General features: G+C 42.0%; 1 protein-coding gene across 5 annotated transcripts in view; it reads left to right on the forward strand.

Moving 5' to 3' along the window:
• Nucleotides 1-17,399, forward strand: part of FAM131B (family with sequence similarity 131 member B) — a 55,828-nt gene extending 38,429 nt beyond the window's left edge. For 3 of the 5 annotated variants that reach the window (XM_065028695.1, XM_065028686.1, XM_065028705.1), the window contains exons 2-7: nt 2,924-3,033; nt 4,509-4,544; nt 6,970-7,059; nt 7,651-7,861; nt 8,182-8,325; nt 8,758-17,399. In XM_065028695.1, the coding sequence (XP_064884767.1) occupies nt 2,980-3,033; nt 4,509-4,544; nt 6,970-7,059; nt 7,651-7,861; nt 8,182-8,325; nt 8,758-9,302 (1,080 nt within the window). In that variant the 5' untranslated portion in view covers nt 2,924-2,979 and the 3' untranslated portion in view covers nt 9,303-17,399. Of the gene's footprint in view, nt 1-2,923; nt 3,034-4,508; nt 4,545-6,969; nt 7,064-7,650; nt 7,862-8,181; nt 8,326-8,757 lie in introns of all 5 variants that reach the window. The other 2 variants (XM_065028713.1, XM_013368291.3) reach the window with 1 other exon arrangement.
• Nucleotides 17,400-18,441: the final 1,042 nt, after the last annotated feature.

Raw genomic sequence — 18,441 nt, forward strand, 5'->3', positions numbered from 1 at the left:
CACATGTCCTGCTTCTCATGGGAGACTTCAATCACCCTGACATCTGCTGGGTGGGGAACAGAGCTAAGCTGTGCTGCCATTCAACAAGACCTCAGCAGGCTGGAGGACTGGTTGGGGAAGAACCTAACGAAATTCAACAAGGGCAAGTGCAGGGTCCTACACCTGGGGAGGAACAACCCTAGGCACCAGTACAGGTCAGGGGTGGACCTGCTGGAAAGCAGCACTGCAGAGAAGGACCTGGGAGTCCTGGTCGACAACAGATTGACCATGAGTCAGCAATGTGCCCTCGAGGCCAAGAAGGTCAATGGTGTCCTGGGGTGCATTAAGAAAAGTGTGAACAGCAGGTTGAGGGAGGTTATCCTCCCCCTCTCCTCTGCCCTGGTGAGGCTGCAGCTGGAGTATTGTGTCCAGTTCTGGGCTAACCAGTTTAAGAAGGACAAGAATTTACTGGAGGGAGTCCAGTGGTGGGCTATGAAGATGATTAGGTACCTAGAGCACCTTTCTTATGAGGAGATACTGAGAGAGCTGAGTCTTTTCAGCTTGATGAAGAGAAGACTGAGAGGGGATCTCATCAATGTTTATAAATATCTCAAGGCTGGATATCAAGAGGATGGGACCAGACTCCTTTCAGTGGTGCCCAATGATAGGATGAAGGGCAGTGGGCATAGGAGGTTCCATCTGAATATGAGGAAAAACTTCACCTTGAGAGTGACAGAGCACTGGCACAGGCCGCCCAGAGAGGTTGTGGAGTTTCCTTCTCTTGAGACATTCAAAACTCACCTGGGCACATTCCTGTACAACCTGCTTTAGGTGTACCTGATGTAGCAGGTTTGTTGGACTAGATGATCTCCAGAGGCCCCTTCCAACCCTAACCATTCTGTGATTTTGTGAGATCTACTATATACAGCATGGATCCCTACTGTAGCAAGGCTACCCTCTCTGCCCACTAGCTGCCCCTGGATCCAGTCTCCCCAGTGCCAGCACCTGGACATAGCAGCCCCCAAGGCCACAGCCATGCTGTGGTTGCTGGTACAGACCCCTCACTCACAGATAAACTCAAATACAGAGCTCTGTGACAGGTGGTTGGGATTCCCCTGATCCCTCTGGTAGCCTACTCATCCTATGGTCTCATCCTCAGAGGCACACAGGGCACACATCTGGCACCCAGATCACTTCACCTTCATTTTAGCTAGTGATCATGCACTCATTCACGTTTTCACTTGCTCCAACTGATTTCACTCACTCCCATCTCTCCAGTTACTGGCACTTAGACCTCAGTCACAAAACACATGCCCCCAAAACAGAGCACCCTTCATGCCAGAAGAGTTAGTTAGAAATAGAATTTAAGAAGACAAGAGAGAATGCACAAAATAAGTGCACGACATGGGTAGACTACCATATTGATCAGCAACCTGTTTACACGCTACCAGGCCCTTTTATCACTTCATCTGTTTTCTCAGATTTGTTCTGCCTCACACCACCGAGGTCACCTGCTTTCCCTGCCATTGGTTCTTCCCCTTAACATCACATAAATCTAGTGTAATCCCCAAATACTCTTCTCCTGCATTCCATAATGGGTCCCCTACCCCTAGGCAGTAACCACTTCCCTCAGTCATGAAACGGCTTCTGAAACCCTCTTCCCATGGCTGATCTTGATGGTCTTTCCCTGGATTCTGGGGCTGAGACTTTCCTGGAACAGTCCTGGGAGGGGCCCAGACAGGGTGTTCCTTCCCATGAGTCCATAAGCTGGGTTTCCACCTGTCATTGTGCTCATGTGCTCCTCTGGGCATGTGGAGATGGACCTTTGGTGGGCTGATGGCTCCTGGGAATGTCCTGGGGAGAAGAAAATTGCTATTAAGAGTAAATAAAAAGTTTAAAAGCTAATGAAAATAGAACCACTTACATTCAATGGCATGTATTCCAAATAGACTAGATATTGCTGAATTGATCCCAGGAACAGATGATCACTTTGGGAGCTATATTTCTTGCCAGGTTCCAAAAGGCTCACTTTTAAAGACAGTACAACCTTTCCTCCATGACATGGAAGCAAATAACTTTTAAAAGAGTTTGAGCCTGGCACAAAGGCTGAAAGCATAGTAAATCACTAACTGGACAGAGCAGTCACACAGAGCAGTCCTGGTTACTTGGCTGACTACTTAAAGTGTGCTACTTTACATTTAGTTTCACTTTTATTACTATTTAGTCTTACTTAATAATATTTTTTATCTTTATTAATTCAGTTTTATAATTTCTATTTTATGTTATTAATACTCTGCTTTTTAATGGGTGACAATCCCAGAAAGCTGTGCAAAGTGCATAGGGATCTGAGTGAACAAACAGCTGAATGTGAGAATATACTGTTAGGTTATGGCACAATGGGTTAATGTGAAGAGGAGCAACAAGATGTCTTTTAAAAAGAGACACAGATTTATTAAGGGGACTGGAAACACGTTCTACAGTAAGAAACCTAGAGATCTCAGTCTGTTTAGTATGTCAAGAAGAAAAGTAAGTGTATAAATAATTTTCCTGAATTGTAATGGCAGGTATTAAAAAGGTCTTTAATCTTTCTGAGAACAGCCTTTTTAAGTGATGATGGTTTAATATCAAAAGAATTAGTTCTTTCTCAGTCACATATAATGACTAGATTTTCTTTTTTTTTTTTTTTTGGAGCAGGGAGGGCTACGCTTTAGCCAAGCATACATTATGCTTGAGAAAAAACACAAATGACTGGTCTTTATATGGAGATAACTGTATGAACTATAATGGATGATGATGTATAGGTGGTCTGATTAAAATTTGAAAGATTTAAGGCTATTGTGGCCTTAAACTGAGTTATTCTCCTGTACACTGAGCTCAGTTGGCTTAAGACTGCTTGAACAAATTGTAGTGGCATTCAGAAGCCTGACTAGCTGTGTTCCTACAGGAAATGAGGTGATTGCAGTAGACTGGAAGGGACTGAAAGATGTGGACCAAATCAATATGGACAGCACCAGCTCACTGCATGGCAGCAGCTTCCATCGACCTTCCACTGAGGTGAGTGCCTGTCCCAGATGCATTTACCTAGGGGGATCAGAAAGTTGCACTTCCTTCTGGTTTCAGAAATAGGTGTTGTGCATCATTGAGGCATCATCTGGGAGAGGACCAGAATGCACCCAAGGATCAGACTTTCACAGCTGTGTGGTTTGGCTTGCACTGTATAGACTTGAGTCACTCCCTTCACAATATCTATAGTGAGTAAGAATTTGCAAATGAAAGTGCTTTTAACTACTCATGACGGGAGTGGAACAGAACATAGAAAACACTGTGGCAGTTCTGACAAGCCTATAGGTTTGCATTCCTTGAATAATGGATTAATTGAAATGTCCAGCACTATGCCTGTCCCAGCTTCTGCAGCACAGCCATAAATATTTTGAAGGAACACATTTGTCTCCATTTTGAATTTTAGGGATGCATTCAGTAGTAACTCACTGTCAATTGATTTACCATACCATGCAGTATCTTCAGGGATGGTTCATTTGCTGTTCTGAATTATTGCAGGTTCTGCAATCTTAGGTACCTGAATTTTCAACTCTAAGGTCCAGGGTATGCAGTCATAATTAATAAAAAGATCAAAGCTATTTTAAACAGATAATATTTGAGGAGTCACGAATTATATTCACAAATAATATTGACAAATAACATACAATTTGCAAAGCCTTAAGAAATGCTAGTGTGCAGGTATTTTTATTTCCTTATTATACCTTGCTGGCTTGGAATGCAACTTCAAGAAACTTGGGAGTTTCATGGAAGCCTGGCAGAAATTGTGGGCCCCAACCTTGTATGGAAGATTCAGTTAAATCAAATGCAGATCTAAAAGTCAATGAACATAAACTATACCTCAATGAACATTTTGATTTATGTGAATGGATACCATAGATGTAATTGATTCATCTAAATTTTCCTGAGTGTCCACATAACTCAACCAAGGTGTTGAGATGTGAGTTGTCCCAGCAGAAAGAAATGCTCTATGAATTTGTACTGTAATGCCTGATAAGGGAAATGGATCTAGTTTGCATGGGGAAAGTGGGTCAAAATGGACAAACTGAAAGACTACACAAGAAAATAATTTCTGCAGAAAATAATTCTGTAACTTGCTGTATTATACTCAAAATACATAGGTAGTGTAGCTCCTCCTTGTGTTAGCCTCAAAGTGATGCAACTCCCATGCAGGGGTGCCACCACTGCAACATTTAGAGAAGAGCTGTTAAAGGGGACCCTTATAAAAAGGTGTTTATTTTTATCTCTCTTACTCTTTATATAATCCTATTCGCTATTGTAGCTTCAAACACTGTGTACCTACAGACACAATAATCAACAGCAGGGGGTGAAACCAGCTTGAAAGACACAAAGTTTTTTAAATATATCAGATGAAGTAGTGGCTGTTGATTATGGCAAACTACTAAAGAGCTGCATGGCTGTTTGCAACTTGTTTGTTACACTAACATGATGCCCTTCTCTGCTTTCTTTAGCAAACACGGACAGATTTCTCCTGGGATGGTATCAATGTGAGTATGTACCACACCACTGTTCAAATTTCTAGTCATAGGAAGACCAGGATTTGTCTGCCATTGGATGCTGCAGAGACGAGAATGGAAACATGACTGAAGGTTTACTATCACTGAATTTCTGGGAAATGTCTATGATTCAGAGGATGGTGATGAATTTTTGTTTGCTTCTGGGTCTTTTGCTGTCTGGCAGGTATTTAGATCTACAGGTGGCTATTAAATTGCCTTTGTCCTCTTTAGAAGAATTGTGTGTCATTTCATATGTTCTGTTTTTGAGATTTCTGGGCACTGCTAGACAAAAAAGGTGTCTGTCCAGCATGTTTTAAAAAGTCACTAGTCTTTGATTACAGCATAATTTGATCTTCTCCAGGAGTTTTGGGGAAATGTATCCTTCATTTTCATTTGCATATAGAAGTAAAAGAATTCTTAAAGTCCCCTGGGAGACATGGTCAGTACCAGTTAACTTCAATTAACAAATGGAAGAAGAAACAAGAAAACACTTTAATGGCACACGGTCCTTGTTGCTCTTAATGCCTATGCCATAAAAAATATGTTTGTTTTTTTGTTTTTCTTTTTCACTAATACAAAACCAGCATCCTGAAAAGGGAATAATGTATATTAGTGCTCCCAAACTATTTTTTCTGCTCAGGAGGCTTAAAAAATGCATTCATATAAATTACCTTGATAGTTTTGTACACTTGGAAGGGCAGGATTAGAAGCTCCATTTTTTGTAGTATAAGCATTTTCAAATTCCAGATACTTTCAAAAGTTTTAAATGCCTGCCATTTTCTTGTTCTTCGTGGTTTGAAAGCACTTGGGACGCTGAGTATCAAGGGGACTTATATTTTTAACTAACCCTCGCCCTACTGACATCTCTTTCATTGTGGCACTTATGGCTTGGGATCTTTTGCCTAGGCTCAGTTAGAGTAACAAATTGTACAGGAAAATAATGCTGCATGCAGCAACTGTCTGGAGAAATTTGTCAACTTTTTTACTCCCTGCACCTCTGCCCAAGCTGAAAGCAAAGTACACAGAGTCATGTTTCCTTAAAGACAGCAGAAGACAGTTTCCTTACCTGCAGTTTCACATTTTCCAACCCATTCTGAATCCATGGTGCACTTTTATAATGCAGCTCTTTCTCAGTGTAATTCCATAGATCTTCTTCGATATCAAAGCTGATTCATGAATTTCCTTCCCTTTCCATTCATTCCTGCCTTCGTGTCATAGCTCTCCAACTTCTTAGTGGTAGAGACCTTCCACAGTTCACTTTCTTTTCTGGACCATTTCCATGAGGTGGCTTAGAGCACAGCCCCCAGGCTGTCTTGAAATGGGTGGATACTGAACAGCAGTGCTCAGGTAGGAATGACTAGTGGGGGCACAGATGGACATTCTTCAACCAGCTTCATCACCAAAGGAAATGCATCATGGAACAAGGGCTATGTTCTCACTTTTTACTGTTCTTCCCCTGCTTTTTGACTTCTTCAGCTCACATGTTACACACAGATATTCCTGGGTCCAAAGTTATAGGATGCCTTAGCTGCTCCATTTACACTCAGTTTCCAGAGAAAGTCACCTATCATATTTTGGAAACTGACTGGGATTATATGCAGTTTGATGTCTTTATGATGCCTTCCTTTGCCTCCAACTATTTGACTCCCCAGTTATTGCTCCACTTGCCTTTTGTAAGGTGTGTGCCTATGGCCAAATGCTTGCTTCATGTCAGGATTCAAAATTTCGAGTGTCATGGTCACTATTTTTGAGTATCTTTGTGTTTGAAACATGCTGGACTTGATTTTCAGAGAGGTTGAAATGAAGAGCAGAAGTAATGCTTGTTTAGCCCTTGTGAAAATTGAGCCTCATATGCAATGCCTGGCATCTCTGAAGAAGCCTGATGAATTAATCTTGAGGGTCTGTGTTTTATGATGATGTTTGTGACTGCTGCTTGTCCAAATAGTTTCCTGTACTTGTTGTTCAGGGACTAAGGATTAACACAGTGAATAAAGGGAACGTAAGCAGAACTGTAGACCTTATTTCTTTACAGGTAGTTGTAGGTGCTTGAAACAGGAGGCATCACTGATACAGTCATGTTTGTTTTATTAAGACCATACGAGAAGAAACAAAAACCAAAAAGAACATATAAAAATTAATATCTGTAGTATGATATATTACTGTGTCTTGCCTATAACATTATCAGTTCCCCCTTGTAAGCTCCCTGAATTGTCCATCAGCCATATCTCGCAGATCTAACAAAGAGGTGGAAACAGTGCAGCATGTCTATGGAGATCTGGCAGCAGCCAAAGAGAGGCTTCTCACAGCCTGCTTCTGCCTCTCCCACTGACCTTGCCTCACTCAAGACCAACACTATGCAATATCCAGTCCCGGTTACATAGCCTCTAATTTTTCCTCATGTTATCTCTCTTTTCAGCTCTCCATGGAAGATACAACCTCCATCCTCCCCAAGCTGAAACGCAACTCCAATGCTTATGGGATTGGGGCTTTGGCTAAATCATCTTTCTCTGGTGAGATCCTCAAAATTTGAGTTTATCCTTGGCAGCTTCTCTCTACGGGCCTATATGCCTCTTCCCATAGTTCTCTGTTGCTCTCTCAGCTGCTCCTTTCTGACTCTTGACTTTTTGAGGCCTTAGAATCTACACCATCATGGTTCTAGATACAGAAATCTCTTAGTTGTTGCTCTTTAAAAGAACAGATTTGTCTTACTGCTGTTTGCTTCCTACCATGCACCCCAACTCAGACATCTTCAATTGCTTCCCCTCAAACAGTCTTGGGTTTAACCCTGTTTTTATTTAATTACTTTATTCACTTCCAGGCTTCATCCTTCATGCCCAACTCTGTCCAAATGGATTCTAGGCAAGGAAGGAAGTGGTCTTTCATATTTGGGGTTTCCCTTTCCCCTCACTTCTGAGAGCCAGTCCAAGGAAAGATAGAGAAACTCTCCTGGAGAGTGATACAATGAAAGGTGGGAGACACCCAACACCAGGCCTGAACCTTGTTAGGAAATGAGGGGAGAAGCCCCACTTTCAAGACAAGTAAACAGCATGGCAGACAACCCTGGAGCTGTGTAATAGCCCCTCCTTGTTTTCTAATGTCTGGCCCCTTAGGGATATCTCGCAGCATGAAGGACCATGTCACAAAGCCAACGGCTATGGGCCAAGGCCGTGTGGCTCACATGATTGAATGGCAAGGCTGGGGCAAAGGTAACAGCCAGCAGCAGCAGCACACACATGAGACAGCACGCAAAGACGCTGATGCCTACTCCGACCTGAGTGATGGTGAAAAGGAGGCTCGGTTCCTTGCAGGTAGTGCTAACTTTTTGGCATGTGTATTGGATTGGTTGGGATGTCCCAGAGCAGAATCACTGAGAGACAAAAGTGCAGTAACCTGAAAAACACACTCAGGAGAGCCTGTGGGTCATTCAGTGAAAAGAGAGAGAGATTGTGGTTGGAGTATTGCCAATGGTATGCATAGTGCAGAGGGTGAGGACCAATTGTGGGTGATGGGTATTGCAGAGATAGGATAAGAGTAGGACAGTGTGACCAGGAGATGATGTTAAAGAGAGTGGTGAGAAGTGGAGACTTTCATAGATCCCTGCTTCCCCTCACTGTCTCCTTTGGCACAGGAGTGATGGAGCAATTTGCTATTTCTGAGGCAACTCTTATGGCCTGGTCCTCCATGGATGGTGAAGATGTGAGTGTAAACTCAAACCAGGAGAACCCAGCAGGCAATTACTCTGAGAACTATCAGGAGCTAATGGAGAGCCAAGGTGAGCTCCAGTGCCTCTTGTTAATCTTGAAATACCCCTTTCCTGCTTTTGTGGTCATGTTGCTTTCTTTCCTTCTACCCTGTTCTATTCTTGTAGCCTCAATTTTTGGAACTGGGATCTAGCAGAGGCATCACCTATTTGTGGAGCTGTCCAAGGAATATTAGCTTAACAGGGAAGCTCCCAAGCCCAGTTTCTTTGCCTTTTCTGGGCACAACTGTGGCAAGCTACTAGCTCTTGCAGTCAATTGTGGGTATAATCAAGTTTGTCTGCCTACTGCCTAGAACTGCCTACCACTCTTCACCCTTCTCCCCTCTAAAGGAATTATCTACCTTGTACAGTACAGTGCCATGCACAGGCATACAAGCTGTCTGAACGAGCCAGCTTGACCTAGAGAGTGTCTAACTGTGTGTTTTTTCCCTCCTTTACTTGCAGAGCATATGGCCCAGACACAGTATGATAGCTGGCCTCATTCCTATGTCTCACAGGGCATGTATTGCTTAGGTTCATCCGATGCCTGGGAGACCAGTGACCAGTCCCTCATCGCTTCCCCAGCAACTGGCTCCTATTTAGGCCAGAATTTTGATGAGTCCCAGACAAATCTTCAGGAAAGCATTTTGATGCAAAGCAGCCTTCTCCAGCAGCAACAGCTACAGCAACAGCGGCAGGAACAGAACTTCATCCAGAGCACGGGGCTGGTCCACGTGTGGCCCATGCAGACTGCTCAAAGTGGGGGTGGAGCTGAGTCCAGCACATACATGGAGGACCACATTGAGGATGAAGGGAACCCACAGCTGGAAAAGGCTCCTCTCCTAAACAAGAAACCCTCTCCAGAGGAGGATGATGCAGTGTGCCGGGACCTGGAATCACTGTCTCCTCGAGAGGAGATGGAACACGCTGCACTGAGCCGCAAAGTCTCCGATGTCACCTCCTCTGGGGTGCAGTCCTTTGATGAGGAAGAGGGAGAAACAAACAACTGATGCTTTCTGTGAAGTTCACATCACTGCTGAACAAGGAGAGGGGTGGCAAGGAATGAAATTACAGGGATACTTCTCTCCAGGTCCCCATACTTCTGAGCAGACACACCTTACATTCCTGACATTTAATTATTTTTTTAAATGAGAAAAAAATCTCAAAGTGATCAACAAATGAAGACCTCTTATTCCTCTCTACCATGGACATATATTTTTGATTTTCATTACTCTGGGCAACACATGTGAGGTGCTTGGAGAGATCTGGGTTGGTAAATAATTTCTAAATCTGTTTAATATAGTCTTGTCTGTGGATACAAACTCTTCTGGTACTAGGGATGTGGCTGATGAGACAGGCTTGGTATCGGGAGTGGCTATGTAGCTAGAATACGTCTTGGCAGAATGGATGTTGCTCTGTGGACATGGTCCCGTTTGATAGAATATATAAATATAAACTGGATTAAAATGAAGATATGGCTTTACAAATATAGATTGCACTAGTACTGTGATTGTGGCCGATACAGAGGAGAAGGCTGTATTCAATATGGACTGTACTGAGATGAAAGATTCACTGTGTAACCAGATCTTCAATAGCACCTTGATATGAAATTGTAGGCTTGGTGGATACAAACTGTGCTCCGTGGGTGTGGACCGCGCTGCAGTGCAGATGGTGTTGTTCTGTGGGCACGGCTCTGCTCTGGCATGGAAGAATGCATGTAGATATGACTCTAACTCTGCTCGCACATATTCATGCTTTGGTCTCTTTCTAATATTTCATTTATTTGTTTATCTCTTTGACATTTCTGCCTTCCCATGAGCTGGCAAGACTTGTGTGTCTTTTTGGCATTGGGCACTGGATGCCAGTGGAAAGGACATTTTCAGCTACAGAAACAGTCATAAAAAGCTGACTCTTGCAGGGGGCTTGAGAACCTGTCCATCTTGGTGCTGCTGCTGTATCCTTCTGTCTTTTCCTTTGCCAGCAGTATGGGGAGACCCAGAGAATAGGCAGGAGATCCAGGAACAGTGTGTACGGCTATGAGATAACAGATATCCAGTTTAAATTTGAGTTTTCGGTTTTTGCTTTTTTAAACTTTTTTTTATATTGCTGGGTAAGTGTTCCTAACGAAGCAGTTAATAGTGGGAAAGGCCTGTACTGCAGTCATCACTTAACAGAAACATCGTACCTTCCCCATTTCTGCCACTCTTGCAGTGCCAAATATCACTGGAGGAAAACGGATAGGAGGAAGTTTTCTTCTATTTATTTCTACTTCCTGCCTATGTTTTCTTCTTATGTTTTCTTACCTCCAAGCAATTTAAATAATGCTCATTACTTGGTCTGCTTGTTTTTCCCTCCCATCTGTTTTTTAGGAGCGGAGAAAGCTGAGTTCAGGAGTTTCCCCTATTTGTACAGGTTCTATATTTTTTGGTTAAAAAAACCTGGTTCACTGACTAGGAGGAATTCAGTCTCTCGCAATTCCTTGTCATGTTTCTACAGATTTCCTTTGGGGCAAGAGGCATTTTCAAAAGAAATTGAACAAATGGGCTCCTTTCAGGTTCTCACCAGAAAATAAACAGGGGCAAAAGCAAAAGGAAAATATTGTACAAGACTATTTGTTTTGCTGAACAGAATCAGCAGACATTACCCAAGTGCTGAGTTTTAATTGCAATACCTCTTGCAAAGAATCATGAGCAAAGCATGGGTTTAGATCAGACGCTGCATCTGAGGAGCTTGATAAAGGTATTTGCCTGGACACTGCCATACTGTCCCAGTGGCAACTCATTCTCATTTACTCTGACTCATATCTACTCTGTTTAGTTCATGATACATTTGTGTTTTATTTGCCTCCTCTTCAGACTTGGTGTATTTTTTGGATGACAGGAGAGTGATACATACTTCGTTCCTGATTCAGATTCAGTCCCAGCACATTTGCATAGAAGAATGTCTGAGGAGAATAAAATATGACCGAAGTAATATCATCAAGAGTTCAGACAGCTCCTGGCAAGCAAAGCAAATGATGTCCAGGAATTATGAAAAGTAAGAATGCGACTCCTAGGTAGAACTTTACCCCACTCAGCTTTCTCCTGTTTACACAGCCATCTGCATTAAGAGAGTCTCCTCTCTAAGCGCCCGAGTCTTTCCAGCCAAGTCCATTTCAAGCAGATCTAACTTCCCTCTCCATTGCACATCTAAAGACCTTTGGGATATTTACATAAAACTGGTAATTTAGTGTAGGTAAGAGAAAAAAAAATTTGTGACCATTTTTTACCCATTTGCTTGAGCTTGCTTACGTCTCTCTAAGGAGGTAGCTTTTCTCCTGAATGATCACCTTTCAATATCTCTTTAAAGATGTTTACACATTCAGGTGCCAACGTCCCCTGGGCAGGAAGGCTTGATAAAGATGATCTCCTGCAGTTCTCATAGGGCCAGTGCTAGCTCATTGTCCTGAACTGATTTGGGTCTAGCCATGAAGCATGGCCTAGGAAATCACACTAGCCAGAACAGGGAAATAGGGCAAGTGCCAAGAAGATGACAAATGAGTAAGTGTTAACCTTTTTTTATTTCTTTTCTAAAAAGCCTTCAGGTAAACAAAAATGGTCAGGTATGTTTCTTTGTGGGAGAAGATTTGGTTGGCTTGTTGCTATTTTCACCAAACCATTTTGTTCCCATGTGCCACTCCAGGACCAATCTGGATGTTTATGGTAACTTTCAGAGTAGCTTCTAATGATCCCTCTCTGTTGTTTACAGGACTGGGACAAGTGAGTCAGTTTGTCCAGGGCTTCTTTTTTCTTTTAATGTGGACATGTGGTACATTTACTAAGCTGTTTGATTGATGTCTAAAAGGTGTACATTTTCTCCATATGCAGAGCAGTGTCAGGGAATTACCTACCTGGGAAAAAGTGTGGAAAAAATTGATCTTATAGAAAATTCTACTGAGTTCATTAGGAAGACAAAACCTATCTGTAGAGTTTTCTAACCTCTGTGGAATTGGATAGAATTATACCTTGCTTATATCCATAACTTACTCTCTAGAAACCTGTAGATAGACTCTCATTCTCTGTGAATTCAGACTGGTTGAACACTACTGTCCATAAAAACCTTCAAGTTTACTAAATTCTATAAAGGTTTTTCATAAAGGTCCTAACTTCCTGTGAATAATAAAATGTCAGCCTTTTTCTGGGAGAAAAAAAAAAAGGCTATTTTCCATGACCACTGCACAATCCAAAAGAGAAATGTATCTACATTTGCTAGGAGCTTGACTAGAGAGAGCAGGTCTGCCCATCCACACTTGTTCCCTGAGTCAGCATCTGGAGCTGAATTGGAAAGGCAGTTGAATCTCTTTGAAAATTGAAAACATTTTGTATAACTTGGCCTTTTCTTATATAACAGGCCTGCTGCTTATGTATATCCAATATTGGAGAGAGGGACCTACAGTAGATTTCCCAGAAAATACATTATTAAATAGCTACACCTATTCAAGCATATGGAAGGCACAGGTGCTCTGTGAGCAAAATTTGGCCTGTAGTTCCTTTATCCTAGTGAGGAGAAATGAGCTGGAGAGAGGCCAGCTAAATGCTCAAAGCCCAAATAAAATTTGTGAGGCTGAAAACAAGAAAGAAATGTAAGCTCAGTATCCCTGATCTACAGTTATTAACAAATTGAGCCCTGCTGTTCATTTACACAAACCCTTTGTAAAGCAGAGCTGCACTACATAAAGATTTTGGATTTTCTTGAAGCAGCAGAGGTAGAAGATTCTCATCTTTCCCCCCCAAGCCTTTATCTTCAACAGCAACTTGTTGAAATTACTGTGCTGGCCACAAAGGAAAGCTTAAACACAAGTGACCCTAATTGAAAAAGATCTCAGATTTCACTGCAAGGAAATTCTCTCCTGTTCCTTTTCCCATAATTGCTCATATCTGATCAGTTATACCGTTTCTTTAGTTTTTCTTTCATATAAACCTTAAGCTTTCTTTACAAACCTTGTGAGTTCTCTTCAACTCCCTTACCTCAGGGTCTGTGTTGGAGAAATCAATCTTCTTTCAGTTTCTGTGTCTCTAAATCATCTTATTCTGGGAAGCTGCTGACAATTCACCCACCTTTCATGATAGGCTTGCAACAGAGAACTGAGTTTAACCACACCTCTAAGCAGATCAGATGGTGAGCTGCTGTGAAGGAGGCAACCCTCTGCCCTGACTGTGCTCACTTCCCACAATCCTTGTGCAGATGCTGATGCACAGTTAACCCCAGAGCAAGCCAGTGCACTTTTACCCTACTATAAAAGTGAAAGAGAAACAGCTGTGAGCAGAGGAAGAGAGCAGTTGGCCTTTTTATCAGGTAGGGGAAACTGCAGTTTGAAATGGCATCCTCATGAGGAGTCTAAGCTGCTAAAATGAGCTGTCATGCTTTCTCCCATCACAATGAGCTGTATACTTCTACTGCCTAAGAAGCACCAGTCCTGACACTAATTTGGCTGCTTAGGAACTAGCCCCATTGAAAACTAATCCAGTTCCCTATCAAAAGAAGTGTTTCATTGGGATCAGTTCCTTGTATTATTTCACTTGGAAGGGCAGGCATCACCAAGGGCTGGTGAAACAAGCAGATGGTCAAGTTGAAGAATACTTATTTGGTTGCAGATGCAACTTAAATTGGCTTCAGCTGATTGTGAAATAGCTGTCTGAGGAAAATAAACCCAGCTGGGGTAACAGGTAGGACATATTCCCCCCTTCCTTCCTTAGTGTTTTGCTTAGAATTTCTAGTATGCTCTTATCTGATTTTGGTCTTTGTTGTTATTTAATGCCCTGTTATTTCCCTCACTATTTCCTCCTCTTCCACAGGCTCCTTTGAGATAAACTCTTTCCATTGGGCAAGAGAAGATGAGTAACTTGATATATGCCTGGAATTAATAAAATTAACATACACAAATCTCGTATGCACTCAGCAACTACACTCCATAATAGCTAAAGATATTGATAAGTCTTCTCCTGTAATTGCAAGAGGCAGAGCCTTGTGCAGGAGTGAAGCACAGCTTTTGGAGGTGAGATTTATCTCTATCTTAAGCCAGTTGCAATCTACTGTGAGACCCAGAATGGCACTTCACAGCTAGGCAGAGTCTGTGCATGATGTGCTGCGTACAACACCTAGAAAACAATAGTTTTATGCCCGGAGAAGAGAACTGGAGAGAAGCAAACTGTTCTTTTCATTTGACAGAAGTACAAGGTGCGGTGGTGAGGCAAGCTGGTGTGCAACAGTACAGGCTTGTGGACAGCTGTGTGTGCTCTGTGCAATATCAAGAAGTTGTCTAGCCAGAGATGGAAAGACATTGAGAGAAAGGCTTGGGAAAAAGATCAACAAAGCTTGATGTCCTACATTCACACAACACAGGTAGGAAGCTTCATGGCAGACTCCAGGCAGAATGGGCTCAGGTATAGAATTGCTACACAAGCTGTAGTTCCAGGATTGGTACAGCATACGGTACTCCTTAGTCCAAGCCACACTTCTTTCTGTAAGACAGTGTGATAGGAAAGAGACTTCTCTGAATTTGGGCCTGTACTGGCTTCTTTTTCATCATCTTTGAAAACCAGTTCACAATATGCTTAATTCTTCAGGTGAATCATGTAAGAAATATACCAAATGAGAACTTAGTCTTTGTCCAGATGAATTTAATGTGAGTTCTGTTCTCACTGGAAACCCAGAAGATCTAAATTTAGCTCAGTTTGCTCTGTTGTATTGATAATTACCTAGAAGGAGAAACAAACTAAAATAAATACACCTTTAAATGTTGTAGAGAGCAGAACAACTTTGGCGTAATCTAAGCTCTTCCTTCTAACTTATCCCAGACGTAATTTCCCACGTTCATTGTTCAGACAACTCTAAACAATCTGGCATTTACCTTAAACTAACTGTTTGACTTCATCAGGAAGGAAGGAAGGAAGGAAAGAAGGAAGGAAGGAAGGAAGGCCCTTCCAATACAGAGATTATCAGCAGTTGGTGTTTTTACATCTAGGAAAATATAAATGAGTAACAGTTTCATCTCTGATTCTCTTGCCCTGTAGCAATCTGATGGGGAAAGATTTCTGTGTCGTGGCTCAGGGAAAGGACTGATAAACAGGGAAAATGTGAGGAAAGTAGTACTTTTTAGAACTGAACATAGGTGTAGGACAGCCTACGGTCATTAAAGCCCAGTCTCAAATATGAATGCAAGCTGTGAAGTCGATGCCAAGTGCGTCTTTTGTATCATAGGCTTTTTGCAGGCTAAGTAGTAGTGAACCTGCACATGAGCAGAAGAAAACAGCTGGACATCCATGCCAGATCACTGTCTCTTTGTCTCAGATGATGTCATGGAGCCTGGGCAAGACCCTTCAGGTCACTATATTCTCTCAGTCAGCTTTATGAATTGACTAGGGCAGGGATGAAGACAAATGGTTACCCTGTTAACAAATGGACATAGAAGACCTGTGCTTAGAACATTAGGGTCTATTTACATCCTTGCACTGACATTTCTCCCCAGCATAGGCAGAACAAAGTGTTATATTTCCCTTGGAAATCAGGAGAAACTCTATGATTGTCAGTATTGGTCTGTGCAAAGCAAAATAAATACGTGATATATTTTTCCACTGCAGATACAGATTGTTGGAAGAAGAAAAATTTAGGCTGTGACTGTCAGACAAAGAGTATGTTTACTAAAACTATAAAGACTTGTTAAAGAATGTTCTCAGTGCAGATGTCATAGAATAGTTTGCGTTGGAAGGGATGTTAAAGATCATCTGGTGCCCACTCCCCTGCCATGGGCAAGACTTACCTACTGATGAGTAATAGCTGCTCTCTTCTAGGAAGGGAGAGGTTGCAGTGTTCTGTGGAAAGAGTGCTACTGAGGATCTCTCTCATCTGCTTTGACTGGGGACATTTTAAATGCTCTCTGAAACCTAGTTTTGTATTTGCTTTCCCGTAAGGGATCAAATGTCCATGCTATCAAGACAAAAGCATCTAAAAAAGACTTTTCTCTGTTATGGAGATAAGGCAGTGCACCAAGGTTTACTTCTAATAAGATAAAGGCATCTAATCCAGATTCACTGGCCTTCTGGACTCATTTTCATTGGGCATGGAAATCCAGTAATGAGTTGAGGATAGTCAAAAGGTTAAGAATCAGAGCTCTGCCAAGTTACCATGAGGCAAGTACAGGTGGACTTGCCCTCTTTTCAGATACTGCATGTGTGAGCAATATAGCAAGCCAAAAGCTCATTTGTAGGCATATATTATTGTTTGACTTCAATTTTTCTTCTCTCAGTTGTGGATGTTTTGCATGACTGGAGGTCTCTGGGAATCCCTACACTATACAGCTGTGACCCAGAAGTAATTTTACAGGGAACAGGATTTCTCTTGTTTCAACTCTTTTCAGGTATGGGAGGGTACAGACTGAGGATTTGAGAAGTAAAAGGGTGGTAGGTGGTAGTCTCAGGGGTGGTATGTGGAACAGATTCCTGAAGCATGTTTAAAAGTAACTAAAGGCTTGGATCTTCAAATGTTGTATTCTCAGTATCTGAAACTGCTTTAGCATAAGTGTATGAGACAATGGAGGTTACCACAAAGCAATTTCAAAGAACTTTCCCCAAGCCTGTACAAGTTTTCTGTAGAGGGGAGGCTGCACGGCAATTATATATATTCTTTCAAGCTAGTGTTTACAGAGGTGCATTCATGTTTGGGGGGAAAGTACTGAATGGAAGCAAAACAAAAAGGGAAAGGAACCCACTATTGAAAGCTTTCATCCTTACCTTGTCACACACTAGCCCTTAATAACTAAAATGAGTCTGATTTGCCTTTGGTCTTCCAGATCCAAAACATGTTTGCCTGAAAATTTTTGTTCGATATACTTTGCATGTTTTGATAATGTGACTTATGAGATAACACTTCTGCAAAGATATATATAAATACATACATGTGCAACCACATACATACATGTAGACACACTACATATAGATTTAGGAAACTGTATGGCATTATACACCTCCATGCCTGTATGTGGCAGCAACCACAGTAAAGGAGGGGAGGTAGCTCAAAATAGCATGTACAGTCCTTTATGGAGTTGTTATTAAACAGAATGTGGTCTTGCTGTCCTGGCTGGTGGAAGTGTTTTATTTCTGCGGACTGGTTCCAGGGGAGTTGCGTCGTGTCTGAGGAAGGAGAATCCTAGGAAGAGGGGGTGGATCTCAATGAGATAGTCTGATAGAGGATGTTGAAAAGCATCCATGGTCGCTTGGAGAGGCATCCCAGAGTAGGAAATAAGAGATATTTCATGTTAAGAAGATAAGAACATCATGTTTGACTATACCAGGGCTGAAATCTCATGTGTGCCTGTGGCTACCATGACACAAATCCCAGGGCACTGCAGCAGATTTGATGACAGACAGCATCCCATAGATATCATCTAGTTTAGCACAATGAATTTTCCTGTTACACTGAAACAGTGTTTTCCCCATCATACATGTGACTTTTGTCCTGATATTGGTGACATGCAGACACATCTGGTACAGAGTTGGACAGAACTTTCACAACAGCAGTTTAAGACAGGAGACACAAAGGAGTCTGATGCTGGGGTTGTAAAAGGCACTGACACTGGTTAGCAAGGCTATCGATTCACATTTCAGTTTTAAATCAGTGTTTCTCAGCCTGCTGCCCTCATAGCAGATTGAGGAATTAGTTGGTAAAGGGAAAAAAGCATCTCTGCGCTTCCAACATTGTTGTATCATCTGCTTCTGATTTAGAACGTTAGGCTAGATACAGTAACACTTTGTTTACCATACAAGAATTTTAAGTTCTAGCCGTAAAAGATACCTATTTCCTTGTGAAGATACTTGCACTTTTCCGTTGTTTCTTACAGGGACTACTCAGTGTCGCTGGCCCTGCTTAAGGCCTAGTGGTATATTTCACAATCAGGCCTATTTAGCTGATCTTTGCTTTCTGTGTTCTATAATATTTGAAGTAATTTACTTCCTTCCAGTTTACCTGCCTTTGCTACTGAATAGATTCCCACCCACTCTTTGGTATGTATGTCTGCATAATTGTGTTCCTATAATTAATTGTGACTTACATAAGGCACACATACTTAACTCCTTTAGTTTGTTTGGTTTTGTCAATCCTGTAAGTCCCCTAGTA

The sequence above is a fragment of the Columba livia genome, chromosome 1 (genome assembly GCF_036013475.1).
Source record: "Columba livia isolate bColLiv1 breed racing homer chromosome 1, bColLiv1.pat.W.v2, whole genome shotgun sequence".
Lineage (NCBI taxonomy): Eukaryota > Metazoa > Chordata > Aves > Columbiformes > Columbidae > Columba > Columba livia.